General features: G+C 49.6%; 1 protein-coding gene across 1 annotated transcript; it reads right to left on the bottom strand.

The window, feature by feature from the left end:
• Positions 1-239: 239 nt before the first annotated feature.
• NHLH2 (nescient helix-loop-helix 2) lies at positions 240-5,695 on the bottom strand. The gene is made up of 2 exons (XM_068165926.1): positions 4,378-5,695; positions 240-2,159 (listed from the first exon to the last, which is right to left on the bottom strand). The coding sequence occupies exon 2, from the start codon at positions 2,137-2,139 to the stop codon at positions 1,699-1,701; it is 441 nt and encodes a 146-aa protein (XP_068022027.1). The 5' UTR covers positions 2,140-2,159; positions 4,378-5,695; the 3' UTR covers positions 240-1,698.
• Positions 5,696-16,481: the final 10,786 nt, after the last annotated feature.

Here is a 16,481-nt window from a genome sequence, read left to right as displayed (position 1 = left end):
GGAGCTGTGGTGGTGGTGGCACCGCAGCTTGAAGGAGAGGCAGGCAACCTGTTGAGGCTTTCTCACACACGACTCGCAAAGCCTCTGTGCAAGGGGCGTCACAGCTCCCCCTCCCAGGAAGGCCGAGGTGGTGGTGGTGGTAGAAATAATTAGGAAAGCCCCCAGCTTTTCTTTTGATACTTTTTATTTATATGCAAAACAGCTCACAATTTATGAGAGATATGAAAAAACGCATCAGATAGAAACCAGATTTATCTATTTTCACTACAAAATATTGCATTATATAAAGCAACAGAGACACACAAAAAAACCCTGAAAAAGACTAAAATCTTTGGATAGCAGATGTGGTTTTTTTGTTTGCTTTTCTGTTTGTTTGTTTGTATCTTTTTCTTTCTTTCTTTCTTTCTTTCTTTTTTTCCTCCCCCCTTCCTTTTCTCTTGTCCCTAAAACGCTTTTTTTCTTCCTTTTTTTTTGTCTTTTTTTTTTTAAAGAGATTTCACAGCAAAGAACATGAAACATCTTCAAGCTATAGAATTATTATTATCGTTATTATTATTACCATCAGCGTTATTTGGTTGTCACAAAGGAAAGCAGTCCTAGATTCGCTTTTATTTTTTCCCCTTTCTTTTCTGTTGTTCGTTGGTTGTTTTTTTTCTCCCCTTTTTCTTCTTTTTTTTTTAGGAAAAAAAACAAAACACCTCCTTTCCTAAAAAATATACCACACACATACACCCCCCACGCTCACTCCCACACACATGCATGTAAGACACCCACGCACGTATACACCCACAAAGAAAACTACTTCCCTTATAAACGATTTTCGAGAGTACTTTGCCAGACAGAACTATAAGTAGATCAGAAGAACAGCAAGGCTTTGAAAACAAACCAAACTCGCCTAGTTAAGTGCTAGTGGTTGTCGATCCCACGCGAGAAAAGAAATGGGATGGGGGGAGGGAGGGGAAGGGATAAAAAGTCAAGAGCGAACGCTTCGATATATATAAAATATACTCAGAAACGGGGGAGGAAGGGGGAGGTTTGTCGTAAAGAAGTGCAAATACAATCGGAGAGGGGGGTGGGGTGGGGAGGGGAATAAATAAATAAAGAATAACCCTAAATAAAAAGGGCGGGGAGGGAGGGGAGGAACACCGTATCGATCCCAACAAACACTCATCAAAGTTAAACAGAACGTTCCACAGGAGAAAGTGTAAACACCCGACTCTAGAAACCGATTGGCACAAAGTATCCAAAGTAAAATTGCCACCACTCTGAAAAATAAATAAATCTCGGAAAAAAATAAATCGTCGACTCCTTCTACCATAAATAAAAAATAGTTATTTGTAACTGCACCCATGGGTCACACGTTTAAGGTCACAAGTAGATGGGGTTTCGTTTGTTGGTGGGGCTGGGGGTTTGTTTTTTTCTGTTGTTGGTTTGGTTTTGGATATATAACAAGGGGCACTTGACAGCCTGAAGGAAACAATCCGGTTTTACATTTTCTCTTCCAAAAAAAACCCCCAAAACCGGGCACCCCGCCGGCCACACCGTGCGGGGGGGGAGATGGGCAGGCTGCGGGGACAACTCCGTCCGCCCCCGGGGCAGGCACTACCCGCCGCTACCCGTTCGCCCGGACCCGGGGCAGCGACGGCGGGGCTGAGAGAGGGGGGAGGTGTCTGGATCTCCGGGGGTCCGTCGGGGCGCTTACACGTCCAGGACGTGGTTGAGATAGGAGATGTAGCAGATGGCGAGGCGCAGGATCTCGATCTTGGAGAGCTTCTTGTCGGGGGGCAGGGTGGGCAGCAGCTTGCGCAGCTCGGCGAAGGCCAGGTTGAAGGCCTCCACACGGATCCGCTCACGCGTGGCGTGGGCCGAGCGGTACTTGGCCGTGGCTCGTCGCCTCCGTCGCTTCTCCTCCCGGCTCAGCGGCGGAGGGTGCAGACCGGGCCGGCCCCCGCCCCTGCCCTCCCCGCCGCTGCCTCGGCCCTCCCCGCCGCCACCACCGCCGCCACCGCCCTCGGCGGGCTCCGGGTCCGAGATGCAGCAGCTGAGCGACTGCGCGTCCGCGCCGCCCAGAGACTCCGGGTCGGAGGGAGCCGAGGAGGGGTGGTCGGAGTCGGCAGCTTGGTCCGGGCTAAGCATCATCTTGGAGGGGGCGGAGGAGCCTTCCCGGGAAGAGAACCAGAGAGAGCGGGGTCAGCACCCCGGCACCGGCATCGGGAGGGGTAAAGGGGCGAGACAAGGGGGGAGGCAGGGACAGGGACATGTCGCACCCCGCGCCCTGGCCCCGTCGCCGGTGGCTACCGCAGACCCTCTCCGCCCGGCCGGGTGACGGGAGAGAGGCGGGCGGGGGGGCGGGCGGGTCGGTGCCCCTTCAGGAAGCAGAAACGAGTGTGGTACCGGGGATGGATGATGCCCCGCCGTGTACCATCCCGTTTCTGGCTTTTGACGGCAGCTTCTCCACGCAATATACTTCCTCCCATTATTCCCCGTGCTTGCTGGGTGTAGGAACAGGCCCGGAAAGCAATAAAAGAATATCTATTTTTTTCTTCCCAAGCAAGCTAATACCCAGCGCTTCGATATTACGTTGATTTTATTGTTTCTCCCCCCAAGCCCCCAATTTTAATATCGTGTTTCCTCCCCTGCCAATCTCTGCTCAAACCATTCCTCTCTTGGTGATGCTCTCTGGGATCCGGGCTACAGAAGAGATGCTTTGAAGCATACAGCTCAAGGTTCCCCAGACATAACAAGGCCAGAGGGGAAATTTATTCCCCCAATCAAAGCGACAGGATCTGGTGTATCTGCTGGGCTCTTTTCTCTGAGCTATTTATTTTGGTTTGGTTTGTTGCTTAGGATTTTTTTGCTGGTTTGGTGGGTTTTTTTGTGGGTTTTTTTTTTTTGGTGTCTTTTATTTTTTGGGGGGTTGTTTGGTTTTTCCTCCCCCACCCCCTGCAGCTAATCGTGCGGATAGCGGCTTGCCGACCCGTCAAACAAGGGGTGTTCGGGAGCGTTTCCGTTTATTCAAGTGCGGGATCCGAAAAAGCCAGAAAGAAAGAAACAAAAAAATCCCAAAAGAGGGCCCAAACTTTTCCGTCCCTTTAAAATTTTCCCTCCTCTCCTTATGCTGCGCGCAAAGGGGGAGGCGGGTAGGGGAGAGGGAGTGTGAGGGGAAGGCTAAATAAATAAATAATTGCGGACGTGCCTTTCAAAAGAAAATTGAATCGTATCTTCTTGCGGCCTCACAGAGCACCATCTGTCATGTAGACAGCAATACAAATCCGAGCGCGTCCGTGGACATGCCGGCATGTAATAAAACAATACATCAGGCAACTAGTGAATAACCTTGGACACAAATGTGTGTGTCTGTGCACGGCTGGGGTGTCGAGCGAACCTGAAGGAGGAGGGAACGTCGCCTGCCTCCCTTCCCCCCCCCCCCCCCCCCCCGAATTCAGATTGCCAAAGATTTCTAAGGAAAGTTTCGGGACAAACCGCCCCTCGGATTTCAGAGAAATACACTGGGAAAAATGAAGCGGTAATAATAATAATAATAATAATAGTAATAATGATGACTATAATGATGAGACATTGAACGAGGAGCTAGATCTAGGAAAACTCCCCAGGCAGGGCTAGAGCCTCCCCTCGGGGCTAAGCGGCGGGGCTCCGCCGGGGCCGAGGCTCAGGGGATCCCCGGGGCTCGCCTGGAGAAAGGCCTGGGGAGGGGGAGAGGAGAGCGCTGGCTTCTCTGAGCTTGCCAGGGCAATGGGAAAAGCTTCTTTTCCTCTTCAGAGGATCATTAAGGTTGGAAAAGACCTCTAAGATCATCAAGTCCAACCAATCTTTTTAATATGGAGCGTTAATCAGGCCCAGCAGGCAGGGGTAGGAAATAAACTCAACCAGGGCGCAGGTCGGCTACCGGCGACCTCTTGGGAAGAAAAAAAAGAATCATATAAATAGGAAAGGTTTAAAATCACCTTTCAGCCGAGATCCAGGAGAGGGGATTTATGCGAGAGCACACTAACAGAGAGGATTTTGTACGAAAACAGGCATTTTCAGAGGTGGCTCCCGGAGAAAGTTGCTTAAAGGTTTCTCTGCAGCGTGTGTTGGATTTTTTTTTCCCCCTTTCGTTTGGTTTTATCCATGGATTTTCCATTTTTCCCCTTTGCTTTGCGTTTCGGTGAGCTAAACCGGAAAGAGGTACTTTCCCCCGCCTTGTTTTGTTTTGTTTTTGTTTTTGTTTTGTTTCGTTTCTTTCTTTTTTTTTTAATATTTTTCTATTTTTTTAGTTCGGGTTGGCTTTTGGTTTTTGTTCCCCCCCACCCCAGTAAACCCATGCCCTCATGCCCGTGCTCCCCGGCAAAGGGATATATTGTTAAAGCTGCTTACCTCGGCAGAGTCGTTTGGGAAGCCTCTCTCTCCAGGTCCCCTCGCCCCCCTCGGCGGTTCTCCTTTACAGTTCAAATGACCCTCTGGGAGCGGAGCATGGAAAAAATTTAAAGAACAAATATATATATATGTATATATATTTAAAAAACCCGACAAAAATCAAATCGAATGAATTAGGAGCGGCAAAGTGTCCTGCTTGGGTGGGGAAAGGCAGATCTCATCCCTCGCCGCGGCCTCCAGCGCTCCGGAGATGGGAGATGTTGTCGTCGTGTTTGTTTGCAGAGTATAAATAACAACTTAAGTTACTTACGATGCATCAGGGGAGGGGGAAAAAAAAAAGGGGGGGGGGGGGGGGGAAGGGAAAAAAAAAAAGAAAAAGGAGGGTTTCCCCCCCACCCCATCAAAGTCTGTTAATTCGGGGCAGCGGGCTGCACACGCCCCGGCAGCTGCTGCCAGCCGGTTTGAGAGGGGAGGTTAAAAGAATTGCGCCGGGAAGTGTCGTTTCCCCCTCTCTTCTTCCTCCGATCGCGATAGATAACAAAAGGGATGCAGGCGATAGCACCAGCCCGGATGATTCCCTCTCCCTTTCCCCTCGGTTTCTCCTTCGTCGCCCCGCAGCCCGCTGTCCCCGGGCCGGGCCGGGCCGGGGGAAGAAAGCGGAGCCCCGGGCGAGGAGCCCGGCGCGGTGCTGCCGGCTTTGTTCGGCCGCGGCCAGGCGCGTAGGCAAGCCGCGGCCCCCGGTGACAATGCGTCGCTCCTTCCTTTCTTCTCTAGTGTTCTTGGGGGTGTTTGGTTGTTGGTTTGGGTTTGTTTGTTGTTGTTTGGTTTCTTGTTTGGGTTTTTTTTTCCTCCTTGGGCTGGTGGGGGGGGAGGTTTGTAACGTGCGGTTCTGTTAATTCACCGGTCCGGAGGAGAGTAGTTGGAAGGGGGAGGCGCCGTCGGAAAATCAAATGTTTGGGTTTAGTTTTCCTTCTGGTCCTTCAAGAGCTGGTGAGGTGGGGCAAAAAGAGAATGAATAAAGCCCCCGTCCGTCCACGAGCTTCTGAACTCCTCCTGCATCTCTCGAGTGAGGAGAAAGGAAGAAACGCGAAGGCTGAAAAGGAAAACAAAAAAAATATCAAAGAGCAAAACAAAATCAACGAAAAATCTCAGAGCGGCTGCAAGGGAGAACGTCGGTGCAGGAAAAAGGTATGCTCATAGGCACAAAAAAAGAAAGTGCAGTTCCTCTTCCCACCCCTCCCGGAGTGGCAAAGAAGCCAAGGAGGGGTGCGGAAGGTGGCAGGAGCGAGACAGAGAGCAGAGATGCGTGTGGATCCTCTCCGGGTACCAAAGGGTTCAGCTCAGAGATGGTCGGAAGAGATAAAGGCTCCGAGAAAAGGGGACGGCATTTTTTTTTTCCTCCCTTTTAAATTGATATTTAATGGGAAAGCCTATTGGACAGAAACCTGGACACGAGTCACTTAATTGGACTTGACATCTGTCACAGTGTGGGAGTTTTCACAGCCCAAATATTTTCAGCAGATCAGATTCTCGCTGAATCTGTGCCACAAATTATAACAGTCGAGAGCAGCCCATGATATAAACCCTAGCCTCTGGATATACAGTCTCTAGCCACACTCCTTCCACCCCTGCCACCCCTCCCCCCCCCCCTCCAGCCCCCTCCCCCCCTTAAAAAAAAATAAAAGAATTAAAATTGGGTAGCCACTGATCTAGAAAAACACCCCTGGCATTTCCCATGCAAGCTAATAAATAAGCTTTAAACATCAATTTGCATCACATACACCCAGCCTGAAGAGAATCGTCAGACTGTTTTTCTAGTGCATTTATTTTTGCCATCCCCCTGCCGTGTCTCCCACTGCTGGAGACTCCCCCACACACACACCCCGTGATGGACCCTACCTGAGGCAGAGGGGGGTGAGAGGGGGCCCCCAGTCCCTCTGCCCCCTGCCCCTCCCGCCCACTCCAGCGCACAGACAATGAGGAGAGGGAGCCGGCCACGGGAGCCAGTCTGTGCTCTTCTCTGCTCATGAGAGGGGGGATGGAACCAGGCCCCTTTGCGCCAGAGCCAGGGGATGCCTGTGACCGAGGTGACTGCTCTCACTGTCACCTTGCCTCACCTGGAGCCTGTGTCCAGAGGAGGACAACAAAGCTGAAGGGTCTAGAGAACAGGTCTTAGGAGGAGTGGCTGAGGGAACTGGGGTTTTTTAGTCTGGAGGAGGCTGAGTGGACAGCTCATTGCTCTCTACAACTCTGCAGAAGGATGTAGTGAGGTGGGGGTCGGTCTCTTCTCCCTAGTATAAGGTCATAGAATACGAGGAAATGGCCTGAAATTGTGCTAGGGGGGAGTTCAGATTGGCTACTAGGAAAATATTCTTTACTGAAAGAGTGGTCAGGCATTGGAACAGGCTGCCCAGGGAGGTGGTGGAGTCACTGCCCCTGGAAGTCTCCCAAGAAATGTGTGGACATGGCACTTTGGGACACAGTTTAATGGCCATGGTGGTCTTAGGTCAATGGTTTGACTCAATGATCTCAGAGGCCTTTTCCAACTGAAACAATTCTGTGATGATTCTGTGATTTTATGATTCTCTGACTCTTATCTCCCTCCCTGCAGAGCCCATCAAATAGGCACCACAGTCACTTTCCTTGGTGTAAGCATCTTTGTCCTCGGGGACTTTTCTGTGCCAGGAATCTATGCTGGCAGGCTCCTTCTGGAGCGCCCCCCACCTCAAGACAGGGGGTGGGAGGGGTGAATGAGGTAGTGGTCTCCTGCTCAGAGCAAAGCTGGCTCTGCTGCTTGCCAGCAGCTCTGTGGGTGCATGGTATAGCCAGAGCTGCTTCTCTCATTCATGTCCCATCAGTAGGATGGGGGGAGGAAGGTGGGAAGCGTTTGCAAGGATCCCTGTGGTTCACCCAGTAACATGCATGCAACAGGCTGAGAGATCTCTGAATGGGAAGAGGTTCTGCTCTTGATGTGATTTACAGGACCTCAATGAGGATGAGTAACATGCCTGAGTGATTTGGGGGCTTGTAATTTTTTCTGAAAGCAATAGGCACTGCTAAACAGTGCAACCTCCCTGCATGTCACTTGGCCCACTACCAACAGAAACACCTGCAAGAGCATCCTCATGGACATGCCTTCCAGGGAAATGTGGGAATTTCTCTCCATTCCACTGCCCACATCAGGTCTCCAAGGCAGCAGGGTGCTGTCACTTGTGTAGGGGCTCTGACTCCACATACTGGCACTGAATTCATGGGTATCCAGTGCTGGGGCTTGACTAAGTGATCCTTGGCTATCATGGGGCATGCCTGTCAAAGAGCCACTATGGAAGGCAGAGTGTAGAAATGCATCCCAGCCTCTAGCTTGGAGGGTCTGAAACGTGTGTCCTCAGACCACCTCTCTGCCAGTTCCAGCAAAGGGCTTCCTAGATCTGCAGGTTGAGGGGAGAGGGAAGGCATTGCTGTGGGGTGCCTGGTCTGCATGGAAACAGGGGTTACAACGGTGCTGGGGTGAGTATTTGAGTTCCTAGGCACAGTCACAGGAACCCCTTTGCTACTGTGAAGTAACTAAAATCTCAGCTACCTTGCCAGGTCGACTCAGAGGCGAATTAATGAGGCTGTGGCACGTCCTTATTCAGCTCAGTTCTCTAGCAGCCTTCACAAGTGCTCTTTGGAGGTCAGGATCTGAGCGGTTCAAGGTCACTGTGTTGCACATTGTGAGACCCAAGGTCCCATTCCATCAAATGACCACTGTCCCACACTTCAAAGAGCAAGCTGTGAAGGAGCTCTTCTCCAGCTCTTACTTGACAGCAGCTCAGCACTGGGGGCTTTGGCTTGCTGTAGTCCTCAAGGTGCAAGTCTGAGGCCCTAGCCCACAGAAACTGCAGGTAACAGAACAAGGAGCTGGCTAAGGCTGCCATAGATAACAGCCAGGAAGCTGCTAATTCATGCAAGCCACCCTGCTCTCTGCTGCAGATGCTGTCATCATATGGCTTGCTTTTTCTTCTTAATTTCCAGGGAGAGACCAAGGAGTTGCCTCTCAATGCCCTTCGGTTATAACTGGACATTTCTGACGCCTCACTGCTTACTGCTGCTGTGATCCGATTTCCCCTCTGCTCTGCTCCCAGACATGTTAAATATAGAGGTTCCCACTGTGCTCTGGGCATGCCAGGCCTGCATCATCTACCCACACAGCCCTGCTGGGGTACTGTGAATCTTCTCACATCAGCTGCGAGAGCCAGGGTGTAGCCTCTGTACCTTCAGCCCTAAGAAGCCAGTCAGAAATGATGGAGCTGACAGCCTGGATTTTCTCTGAGCAGACAAAGCCCCAAAGACTAGAATCAAGGCCAAATTTTCCCAGTGGAGAGTTCTCCTGCCTCCCACTGCTCACACTTGGAGGAAGAGGCTGGTTTCCAAAACTCAGTGCTCCTGGGGCTAACTGGCCCAGACATGGAAGCCACCACAAAGTATCAGAAATTATGGGGTAAAGATGCAGTTGATGGAAAGAAACAGCTCCATTTTGGCAATGGAGAGATGATCCAAGCTCTTCCTCAAGCTCTCTGTGTCTTTTTTTTCTTAGAATATAGCCTGGTGCAAGTGATGACCTGCATGCTGGGAATTAGTGTGGTCCCAAGCAAAGCTGCAGAGATGCTAAGTCACCTTATGACTTGTATCTCCTGACACAGACGTGGCCAGTGGAAGCCTATGGTTGACCTCTGCCCTAAGTAAACACCTCACTGGCACCAAGACAAGCTGAAATGCCCAAATGGTATCAAAGGTGACCTCAATATCATTAATTGCTTTGCTTTCTCAATAAAAGAATAGAATAGAACAGAACAGAACAGAACAGAACAGAATGGAATGGAACGGAATGGAATGGAATGGAATGGAATGGAATGGAATGGAATGGAAGAATAGAATAGAATAGAATAGAATAGAATAGAATAGAATAGAATAGAATAGAATAGAATAGAATTAACCAGGTTGGAAAAGACCTTCAAGGTCATCAAGTCCAACCTTTCACCCAACACCATCTAATCAACTAAACCATGGCACCAAGTGCCCCATCCAGTCTCTTCCTGAACACCTCCAGTGATGGTGACTCCACCACCTCCCTGGGCAGCACATTCCAATGGCCAATCTCTCTTTCTTCCTAACATCCAGCTTAAACCTCCCCTGGTGCAGCTTGAGACTGTGTCCTCTCGTTCTGGTGCAAAAAGCATCACTGCAGCCTCCAAGTTGCACCTGATGAAGAGGAAGTGAATAGAAAAACTGAGTCATAACAAGAGTTTGTAGAGTGGACATTCAGAGGCTTTGTATGGTCTTTCTACAAACTAAATCCATGATAGTGAACCTTGAAGCACAAGTGTGCAGATATCTTCTGGAGGAGAACCAGCTATGCTGGAGAGAGGTAAGGGAACAATGAGCACCTCTTCTTCAAGGGCAATGAGGCTGGTGAGAGGCCTCGAGCACAAGCCCTCTGAGGAGAGGCTGAGGGAGCTGGGGTTGCTTAGCCTGGAGAAGAGGAGGCTCAGGGGAGACCTTCTTGCTCTCTACAACTACCTGAAGGGAGGTTGTAGCCAGGTGGGGGTTGGTCTCTTCTCCCAGGCAACCTGCACCAGAACAAGAGGACACAGTCTCAAGCTGTGCCAGGGGAGGTTTAGACTTGAGGTGAGGAGAAAGTTCTTCACTGAGAGAGTTGTTAGCCATTGGAATGTGTTGGCCAGGGAGGTGGTGGAGTTATCATCCCTGGAGGTGTTAAAAAAGGGATTGGATGTGGCACTTGGTGCCATAATTTAGTAGTCCTGAGGTGTTGGGTGACAGGTTGGACTTGATAAACTTTGAGGTCTCTTCCAACCTTATTGATTCTATGATTCTTTACCTGGCTTGAGGCATTGATCCCCTGGCTGGAGTTAAAGGAGAAATGGAGCTAGTTTCTGGTGGTTGGGGTTCCACCTCCCACCACACCCATCTCCTTCTGAGAAACCACATAAGGTTAATGAGAATGAAAGTCAAGCAGAGAAAGATTTAGTATAAAAAGACCCCAACATATTCCACCTTTGTAGGAGCCATATCACTGAAAAGGACCAAGAAGAAAATTGCTCTGTGTTGATTTCCAGGGCTCACTGACAAGTCAATAAATCTTCATGACCCAGACTGCTCACTAGATAAGACCTAGCACAGAGCAGATATCAGTTAATTAGAATAGAACAGAATAGAATTAACCAGGTTGGAAGAGACCTTTGAGATCATCCAGTCCAACCTCTCACCCAACACCATCTAATCAACTAAACCATGGCACCAGGCACCCTATCCAGCCTCTTCCTAAACACCTCCAGTGGTGGTGACTCCACCACCTCCCTGGGCAACACATTCCAGTGGCCAATCTCACTTTCTATGAAGAACTTCTTCCTATCACCCAGCTTAAACCTCCCCTGGTGCAGCTTGAGACTGTGTCCTCTTGTTCTGGTGCTGGTTGCCTGGGAGAAGAGACCAACCCCTTCCTGGCTACAACCTCCCTTCAGGTAGTTGTAGAGAGCAATAAGGTCTCCCCTGAGCCTCCTCTTTTACAGGCTGAGCAAACCCAGCTCCCTCAGTCTCTCCTTATAGAGCTGTGCTCCAAACCCCTCCCCAGCTTTGATGCCCTTCGCTAGATGCATTCAAGAGTCTCAATGTCCCTTCTTAAATTGAGGGCCCCAGAACTGGACACAGGACTCAAGGTGTGGTCTAACCAATGCTGAGCACAGGGCACAATGACTTCCCTGCCTGTTGGCCACACTGTTCCTGATGCAGGCCAGGATGCCATTGGCCCTCTTGGCTGCCTGGGCACACTCCTGGCTCATGTTCAGCCTACTATCAACTAGTATCCCCAGGTCCCTCTCTGCCTGGCTGCTCTCCAGCCACTCTGACCCCAGCCTGTAGCACTGCATGGGGTTATTGTGGCCAATGTGTACAACCCTGCATTTAGATGTGTTAAATCTCGTGTTCTTAGACTCTGCCCATAATGAGGGTGAATGAAATCATCCCACTGCTATGAAGCTATGGTGCTATGGTGCTGAATGTATGACAGTCACAGCTCAGGGTTTTTCTGAGGTCAGTGGGACCAGGCTTTGGAAAACAATTCAGAAGAGCATCTGGCCTTTCTTTGGAAAGAATTCAGGAGAGGATCATCTTCAGTCAGAAGAGACAGGACTGCCACATGACAGCACTGCCACATGATAGCTTTTTATGGACATGGGGTACTTCCTTGTGTGAACATCTCAGATTTATGTCACATGATTATTTGAAGGTAATGTCACTTGTGAGAGTAGCCTGGGTTGGCATGTACTCACTAAAAGCCTGCAAGGGTGCAGCACTGACACCCTGAAGTTGCCACTTTTCCTGGGTGCATCGTTAACGCCCTGGAGTAGCCATTTGCCCTGAGGAGATGTCCTTCTGGCCTGGCAAAGCAGAAGAATGAAGGAATCCAGCTGGGCTCTCCAGTGTTGGGCCAGGGATTAGCAAAATCACTTCTTGCTTGCAGCCTGAGCACATCATAGAGTCATAGAATTGGAAGGGACCTCAATGATCATCAAGTTCCAGCACCGCTGCTACGGGCAGGGACACCTCACACTGGATCAGGTTGCTCAGAGTCACATCCAGCCTGCCCTTACAATCCTCCAGGGATGAGGTTTCCACCACCCCCTTGGGCAACCTGTTCCAGTGTCTCAGCCTCCTTATGGGAAAGAATTTCTTCCTAACAGCCAATCTGAATCTGCCCATTTCTATTTTTCCTCCATTCTCCCCAGTCCTATCACTCCATGACACCCTAAAAAGTCCCTCCCCAGCTTTCTTGTAGCCCCTTTCAGATCCTGGAAGGCCACAATTAGGTCTTCTCAGAGCCTTCTTTTCTCCAGACTGAACAGCCCCAACTCTTTCAGTCTGTCCTCATAGAAGAGGTGCTCCAGCCCTCTGCTCATCCTCGTGGCCCTTCTCTGGACACTTTCCAGCACCTCCAGATCCTTTCTGTAGTAGGGGCTCCAGAACTGGATGCGGTACCCCGGGTGGGATCTCACCAGAGCATGGCAGAGGGGGGAGAGAATCACCTCCTTGGGGAGGCGCCAGGCACGGGAACCCGCAGCGCTGCTTTTATGGCGCTGCTGGTCAGAGCAGAGCCGCGCTCCCGTTACCCACACATCCTTTAGCTGGGGGAAGGACAGCTCTCCAGGATGCTTGAGAACATCCATTCTCTTTTATAGCACACGCCATTGGCGCTGCTGGCATATGCTGCCCATTGAAATAAATGGAGCTTGTCACTCTTGGACGTGTTCCTTGGAAATAAACGGTCAAACAAATTAGAACGCTGAGCCATGAAAATCCTTGTCCTTTTGAAAAATCTGTGCTGGATATAGCTCAGTGCCTCTGCTCATGGTCTGCTTGGACCTCTGGGTGATATTTTTTGTTGTTGTTTTGTTGTTGTTTTCCGCTAGTCGTGTTTGCTTTCTCTGGGCTGTTTCAACAGCGGCTTTGAGGCTGCCGGCCTGCAACTGGGGAAGCTGAAAAAGTAGTCTCCCTTCTGGGCCAGGAACACAGCTACCAGGGATGCCAGGTCTGGATGGGAGGCCACTCTGGCTGAGGTTTGCCAGCATTTGCAGGACAGGCAAGCCCCCTCAGCTGTTCCTTTGAAAATGGGAGTGAGGCTGTCTCTTATGTTTTTAGAATAAACCTTTATTTAGAATAAACCGAACCAGGTTGGAAGAGACCTTCAAGATCATCGTGTCCAACCCATCAACCAATCCAACCCACCTAAACAACTAACCCATGGCACCAAGCACCCCATCAAGTCTCCTCCTGAACACCTCCAATGACGGCGACTCCACCACCTCCTTGGGCAGCCCATTCCAATGGCAAACAACTCTCTCTGGGAAGAACTTCTTCCTAATATCCAACCTGAACCTCCCCTGGCACAGCCTGAGACTGTGTCCTCTTGTTCTGGTGCTGGCTGCCTGGGAGAAGAGACCATCATCCACCTGTCTACAACCTCCCTTCAGGTAGTTGTAGAGAGTGATAAGGTCACCCCTGAGTCTCCTCTTCTCCAGGCTGAGCAACCCCAGCTCCCTCAGCCTCTCCTCACAGGGCTGTGTTCCAAACCCCTCACCAACTTTGTTGCTCTTCTCTGGACTCGTTCCAGCAAGTCAACCTCCTTCTGAAACTGAGGGGCCCAGAACTGGACACAGGACTCAAGGTGTGGCCTAACCAGTGCAGTGTACAGGGGCAGAATGCCCTCCCTGCTCCTGCTGGCCACACTGTTCCTGATGCAGGCCAGGATGCCATTGGCCCTCTTGGCTGCCTGGGCACACTGCTGGCTCATGTTCAGCCTACTGTCAACCACTACCCCCAGGTCCCTCTCTGCCTGGCAGCTCTCCAGCCACTCTGACCCCAGCCTGTAGCTAGCTTATGGTTGAAATATGTGCCATTTGGACTGTTTTTAACTAGTTGCAGCCTTCAGCTCATGACTCTTCATGTCTATTTTGGTTCCAGTACTTGCCAATGGACTAGAGGAGCTATGACAAGCTATGATCAAGCTTCACTGTAAAGAGCCAGGTGCCATTATGTGTTCATGACCCTTCACTGCCATGTTGTCTTGCCATCTCCAAAGATCATCCTTGCAGTGTTAGTTAACATTCACAGCTCCCTAGAGAGTAAGGTGTCTGGGGGAACGGAGGGTGACTCAGAGCTTTTAAAGGCAGAAGGGACCACTGAGAGCCCCTCTCAGTGGGCTGAAGGGGACAGGACTTCCATGTTTGCTCCCTGCATGAGTGAGCATGTGTTTTTCAAAAATAAAATCCATGCTTGGTCTAAACATTGGCCATGGTGGAAGATTAGCTATGGGCCTTGGTAAGTCACTCCACCAGCCTTGTCTCCCCCTGTTGCCAATACTGATATGGAAATAGAGAATGCACAGCATCCAGCATCCAGCTGTGGGATGTTGGTTTATCTTGCCCCTCTAGATTAAGAATTGGAATGGAATGGAATGGAATGGAATGGAATGGAATGGAATGGAATGGAATAGAATAGAATAGAATAGAATAGAATAGAATAGAATAGAATAGAATAGAATAGAATAGAATAGAATAGACAAGGTTGGAAGAGACCTTCAAGATCATTACATCCAACCTATTATCCAACACCACCTAATCAACTGAACCATGCAACCAAGCACCCTATCAAGTCTCCCCCTGAACACCTCCAGTGATGGTGACTCCACCACCTCCCCAGGCAGCCCATTCCAATGGGCAATCACTTCCTCTGTGTAGAATCTCTTCCTAATCTCCAGCCTAAACCTCCCCTGGTGCAGCTTGAGGCTGTGTCCTCTTGTTCTGTTTAATTCTCTGTTATCATATTATCAGGTTTAGGCAGGGGTTTTATGAACAGGTGTAGGCATGTGTGCTGTAAAGCCTGCATGTGCCTGCTCTTATCTTGGACTTTCTGGTCATGTAGCAGCTAGCTACAGCTATTGCTGCTGCTCTGGTCAGATGTCTGGAAATTTTGGACAAATGGGAAAATTCCACCTGGGCAAACATTTCAGGCAGAAAGAGAAGACATGCCTGAGTAAATCCAGACATCTGTTGGTCCTTCCTAGGTCAGTGTTCATTAGCAGTGGCCATATCAATCCTGAAGCCTTCTTTTTGTTAAACTGAACAGGTTTGAAAGCCTTGGCATCATCCACAAGAGGCTAAGCCTTGCTTTACTTTTAAGGTGGTTCTGGTCTGGAATATTTCCCATTCTCGCCGTCCATAATCCTAGCCCAGAAATGAGATGCTTAGAATGCCAAGCTCACCCAGCTCTGAATATAAAACAAGAAACAGATATCACACTTTTTCAGTGTGTCTGTAAGATCCTAATGCAGCCTGGATGCTCCTGGGACAGGTGTATTAGAAATCATATCACACTAAAAATTAGGGAAAACCCATACAGGAACCCAGGAATGGCCACCCTGGTTTAGACTAAAGGCATCTTGTTTTCAGCAGTGCCAAAAGAAGGTGCCTAGGAAACCCATGAGTAGAATAGGGATGTTAGTTTATCTTGCCCCTCCAGATTAAGAATTGGAATGGAATGGAATGGAATGGAATGGAATGGAATGGAATGGAATGGAATGGAATGGAATAGAATAGAATAGAATAGAATAGAATAGAATAGAATAGAATAGAATAGAATAGAATAGACCAGGTTGGAAGAGACCTTCAAGATCATCGTGTCCAACCTATCAACCAATCCAACCCACCTAAACAACTAACCCATGGCACCAAGCACCCAATCAAGTCTCCTCCTGAACACCTCCAATGATGGTGACAGCCCATTCCAATGAGCAATCACTCTCTCTGTATAGAACTTCTTCCTAACATCCAGCCTAAACCTCCCCTGGTGCAGCCTGAGACTGTGTCCTCTTGTTCTGGTGCTGGCTGCCTGGGAGAAGAGACCAACCTCTGCCCGTCTACAACCTCCCTTCAGTTAGTTGTAGAGAGCAATAAGGTCACCCCTGAGTCTCCTCCATCTACAGTGATATTTTCCCCCTAGATATTCTCCTGGCATCCAGTTAATTGCAGTTTAATGCCCTGCATCCAGTAGATTAAAAGTTTGCACTGCAAATCCTGTGAATTCATTTGTCAAGCTGCTTCTTGAGTTCAGGTAAGCTTTCAATATCCCTAACTTCCTGTGGCAAGGAGTTCCCTGCAAGCCAGCCCATTTAGGGCCAATGCATAAAGCAATTCTTGTCAAGCATGTTTGCAAATAAATGAGCCAAGTTTGCTGTGTGACTGTGGCTTCTGCTGCTGTTGAGTACATAAAGAGTAGTGCTGAGTACGTGGGCAGCAGTGCCTTATGTTTTCAATGAATGCATTTGGCTGGAAGCATAAATAGTGGGTGAATTACAGCCAGTTAGGGAAAAGAGGAGGAATCTCTTGCTGTCTGAGAAGGGGGAAGGTAGCAAGCCCAAAGCCTTGCTCCTTGAAAGCAGCTTATCATCTTAAACTGACCTGGGCTAGGGTCTGCAAATATGATCAGTCATGCATATGAACACTTATTCATCAGATAGCTTGGAGCCATGGAAAGTGGCTGTGGGGAGCAGG

This window comes from Melanerpes formicivorus, unplaced genomic scaffold, assembly GCF_026170545.1.
Source record: "Melanerpes formicivorus ecotype bairdi unplaced genomic scaffold, bMelFor1.0.p_v2 SCAF_95, whole genome shotgun sequence".
Taxonomy (NCBI): domain Eukaryota; kingdom Metazoa; phylum Chordata; class Aves; order Piciformes; family Picidae; genus Melanerpes; species Melanerpes formicivorus.
The sequence above is the reverse complement of the archived record's forward strand: the minus strand, read 5'-3'. Positions and strand labels throughout refer to the sequence as shown.

Coding starts and splice junctions, on each gene's coding strand:
- NHLH2 (XM_068165926.1), bottom strand. CDS start 2,139: ATGATGCTTAGCCCGGACCAAGCTGCCGACTCCGACCACCCCTCCTCG.